Raw genomic sequence first — 4502 nt, forward strand, 5'->3', positions numbered from 1 at the left:
CAACGCTGCAAAGTAGAACAACAAGCTCCCGTCGGCTTCATGGGTCGCCGAATTGTCGAACAGCCGTGGACTGTAATATCGGCAGATATTATGGGTGCACTGACGCCAAGTAAACAAGGGTTCTCGTACGTATTGGTCATTCAAGACCTTTACACGAAATGGATCGAGATCGCTCCACTTCGAAAAGCTACCGGCAAGAAAATTGCAGAAGCTATCGAAAACTTGGTGATACACAGATGGGGTACACCGAAAGTCTTAGTGACCGACAACGGTACTGAGTTTGTTAACAAAGATATAAACGCTTTGTTACAACTAACGGGTATGAGGCAAACGACAACACCTCCTTACCATCCTCAGGCAAACCCAACAGAAAGGGTTAATAGAAGCCTGAAAATGATGATACGGGCGTTTCTCGATTCTGATCATCGAGAATGGGATCGTCACTTGAGTGCGTTCCAATTTGCATTCAATACGGCCCACCATAATTCATTGCAAGCTACACCGGCTTTTGCGAATTTTGGGAGAGAACCAGAAGCAGTAAGGTCGATGAAGCGTGAATTAGAAGGCGATACCGATATCATTCCGCAGCCTACCGAACAGTGGCTAGCGAGAATGAAACGCTTAGAAACCTTAAGGTTGGTTTTCAAGCATGCTCTCGACGAAGCTCACGAACGACAGGCTAAACCTTACAACTTACGCCGTCGTGAAAAGCAATACGAGGTTGGCGAATTAGTTCTAATTCGAAACCGACAACTATCGAATGCAGCAAAGCATATATCGGCCGCGTTGAACAAACCATTCACCGGACCGTTCATGATTGCTAAAAAGTTATCGCAGACAGTGGTTGAACTGTCAGATCTGGCAGGCAAAATGGTTGGAAAAATGTCAACAGTTGACATCAAGCCTTACAAGCCAGAAATACCGCCAAAAGTAGACCCTTAACAAGGATAGAGCGAACTAGGTTCGAAAGTATCGGTTTCGGGTCGAAACCTCCGTTACGGAGGGGGGTATGTAACGAGGTTCTCTCGTTACGTATCAAGATACCGGATTTAATAAAGAAATTAAAGAGAAGCTAACGACTAGTAATGGTTATTTCAAACCCTACATTACCGACTCGGTGCATAGGTTTCCGAGTGGACAGGAAGTACCATCTAGGAACATCCCTGTGGACCGTCAGAAGACCGGATGAAAAGACCGGCGCTCCACTTAAGAGTCCAAGCCGACCAAGCGAGCAAGGCAGGGCTGTGCCAAGTAACTTGGCGGCTTGAGACGAGAAGTGGGCACAGGGACTCCTGCGAAAAGGCGAATTCTCTAGTCCCCTGAGGAGGGGGAAATAAGAGAGTGAGTCGGGCCTGGGACGTCGCGCAAGGCGGACGTACACCACACCGGCTCACCGATGAGTGTGTCCGTGTGCGTGAGGTGAGCTTGCTCCCTACGCAACGAACACACTGTAGGCTATCGATGCATAAGGGACCTGTGCAGGTATGGTAGGTTTCTGCTGCATGCCGGGTGCCGCCGCTAAGTCCATGGCAACGCGCATGGCACCGCGGACTTGGGCATTGCGGGGATGCACCACCCTGACAGTCCCCTATGAGAAAAGATCTCGATAATGTTCTCGTCTCCTCACCTCCCCTCACATGTGTGAGTGGGTGGGTGGGAGAGTGTGTCTATTGTCACGAGGCTCGGGCTACCTGTAAGGGACCCTCCCCTCTCTCCACGACCTAGCACACTGAGCAAACCAGGCTTCCGTACCGTCCTCTGTGCACTACCAATCAGCCCATTGGAAAATGCATACGATTGGAATGGCGGGGTAAGACCCCTATGTTAACGCTGGGTTCTTGGTCACCCACACGACCAACTGGCGCCCTGAAAGTACCGAATGTAAGGACGGCCGAAGGTAATAGGAAGATAACTATCACGATCAGCCCATCGAGGTAGAAGAATCCATTACAACGTATCTAAAAAGCTATTAATTTAATTCCGAAGGTACCTTTAATAATTCTTTATAAAATGTCATTAAGAACTACCATAATGGTTAATCTATTAGAGCAATTGGTTGATAATACCATAGAAAGTACAAGTCAATCACATAGAACTTATTATAAAACAGACGACCCATTTCATTTAACGGATCGTAACTTTATAAAACTATTTCGACTGAGTAAAGAAAGAACAAGGATGATTATTAATACTGTTGAAAATTACTCCAAGGAAATTACACGATCTTCGTCTTTAAGTGCAACAGTTGAGGTTATACATTCACTTTTAAATATTATTCAGTGTTACTACATTGACTTGTATATCAAATGCATTTATAACCTAAATTTAATAATAACATTTACAGGTTTTAACAGCTTTACATTTTTTTGCACATGGAAGTTATCAGTTTGGAATAGGGAAAAACACATTTATGAGTATAAGTCTGCCGTCTGTAAGCAGAAGCATAAATAAAATCATTAATATTTTCAATAAGCCAGAAGTATTAAATACTTGGGTCAAATTTCCTGATAATCTGCAAGGATTACAAAAATTACGAAATGAGTATGTTATATACAATTTATAAAAATGTCATTCTTAATCATTATTCAATTTTATTATTTGCTGTTTTAAATTTAATTTATCAATATTAGATTTTACATAAAACATCGTTTCCCTGGTGTCATTGGTTGTATAGATTGCACACATGTTGCAATTTTCCCTCCTCCTAAAGAAGATCCATTATATCCTGAACATATATATATTAACAGAAAAGGATATCATTCAATTAATGTACAATTGGTAAAATATAAATTATAAATAGGTTATTTACCATTAATATATTATCAAACTAAATAATATGCTTGAAAGAATGAATATACGCTTTACTTATTTGAACTTATTACCGGAGTTTTGTAGTGCAGCAGTAATAGAATAACAATAGTTAGTGAAATATTATCTTTCATAATTTTATTTGTATCATTTTCTATTTCAGATTTGTGATTCAAGTTTGAAAATAATAAATGTCAATGCCAAATTTCCAGGAAGTACACACGATTCACATATATGGAATAACAGCAACATTCTTCCCTTAATGCAAGATGTAAGCAGTCATAGGCAACAACTTTTCTTGCTAGGTAACTATTAGTTTTCAAATATTTTTCTAAATTTTTATTTAGGTTTTAGTATTAAAGACTTCTGATTATTGTCTTGTAGGAGACTCTGGATATTCACTTCGACCATGGATAATAACACCAATTTTAAATTGTGATTTAAGTTCTGCTGAAGAAAGATATAATAAACGACATGCTAGCACTAGGTCACTTATAGAAAGATGTAATGGTGTCTTGAAAATGAGATTTCGTTGCCTATTAAAACACAGAGTTTTACATTATCGGCCTGACGTATGTTCAAAGATCATAAATACATGTGTTGTATTGCATAATATATGTATATGTGATAATATGACTAATCCTGAACCAGACGGAAATGAAGAAATTGATTTAGGTATGGATATTAACAATGATGCAATTCCAGACGAAAATGGCAGAACAAATCCAGATTTAGTGAATGGAAGAAGAATAAGGAACAATTTGATAAGAAAATATTTTTGAAAGCCACAATTTTTATAGTTTATTTGATGTACATTACATTTAAATAAATAACATTATAAAAATAATATAATTTTTCTTTATATAAAAAAAAATACTGTTTTCCTTATATATATATATATATATATATATCTACTAAAAATAAAATTATATTTGATAAAATATCTCTTTTTATACTTTTCTCCATTGCTGCCAAGATTTACTTGCACCTGGAATTTCATGAAGTCTCCTTGTCAATTCCTCCCATAATTTTTGAGCATCCTTGTATGTAAACGATGATGAAAATTTACCAGACACTAATTGTGAATGGTTATTCATAAAATCTGTAAATTTATTAATTATCATATCATTCTTTTAGCATTTATGCAACTTATACACTTTTGTATTACTTTAACATTCTTACCAATAATCAATACTTTTTGTTCTTCATTTACATAGGAACACCTCTTTTTCTTCTCATCCATTTGGATATTATATTAAATATCTATAAATACCAAATACATAAGCACGAAAATGTGCAACGCAAATTGAAAAACTCGAAACATTAGTATAGTACTATGTATATTCTCTGTAACCTCATTCCTCTTACATTTAAAATAAAGAATTCAAATTTAATGCAAGATGATAATTGGCTATTTGTTGTGATAGAAATATGGCAACATGGCATTGATATCGTGCATGAAAATTATCGCATTTAACGTATCGATTGCTTCTCCAAAATTAGGAATGCTTCTCGCATACGATATTAAAACGCAAGTTTTATCTCTAACGATAATTATCACATAAGTTTGAGAATCGAGTCCCTGATCATCAACGTAAACTATATTGTTTGTCTCATCAACATTAGCGATTGAATTGAAGCTCTGAAAGTCTACGAGACCGAGTTCATATTGTCCATCTCGAAGATCGATCGGG

General features: G+C 37.3%; 1 protein-coding gene across 1 annotated transcript; it reads left to right on the top strand.

Moving 5' to 3' along the window:
* Positions 1-1185: 1185 nt before the first annotated feature.
* LOC136776498 (putative nuclease HARBI1) lies at positions 1186-3590 on the top strand. Its single transcript, XM_066732058.1, has 8 exons — positions 1186-1302; positions 1726-1881; positions 1987-2250; positions 2345-2541; positions 2631-2778; positions 2896-2919; positions 2972-3113; positions 3193-3590. Exons 1-8 carry the CDS (start codon positions 1186-1188, stop codon positions 3588-3590), a joined length of 1446 nt encoding a protein of 481 aa, XP_066588155.1.
* Positions 3591-4502: the final 912 nt, after the last annotated feature.

Source organism: Prorops nasuta, unplaced genomic scaffold (genome assembly GCF_024137725.1).
Source record: "Prorops nasuta isolate Cenicafe-Biocafe unplaced genomic scaffold, Cenicafe_Pnas_1.2 PNAS00009, whole genome shotgun sequence".
Classification (NCBI taxonomy): Eukaryota; Metazoa; Arthropoda; class Insecta; order Hymenoptera; family Bethylidae; genus Prorops; species Prorops nasuta.

Coding starts and splice junctions, on each gene's coding strand:
- LOC136776498 (XM_066732058.1), top strand. CDS start 1,186: ATGAAAAGACCGGCGCTCCACTTAAGAGTCCAAGCCGACCAAGCGAGC. Junction 1,882..1,986: donor GCGCCCTGAAAGTACCGAAT/GTAAGGACGGCC, acceptor TTAATTCCGAAG/GTACCTTTAATAATTCTTTA. Junction 2,779..2,895: donor ATTCAATTAATGTACAATTG/GTAAAATATAAA, acceptor GGAGTTTTGTAG/TGCAGCAGTAATAGAATAAC.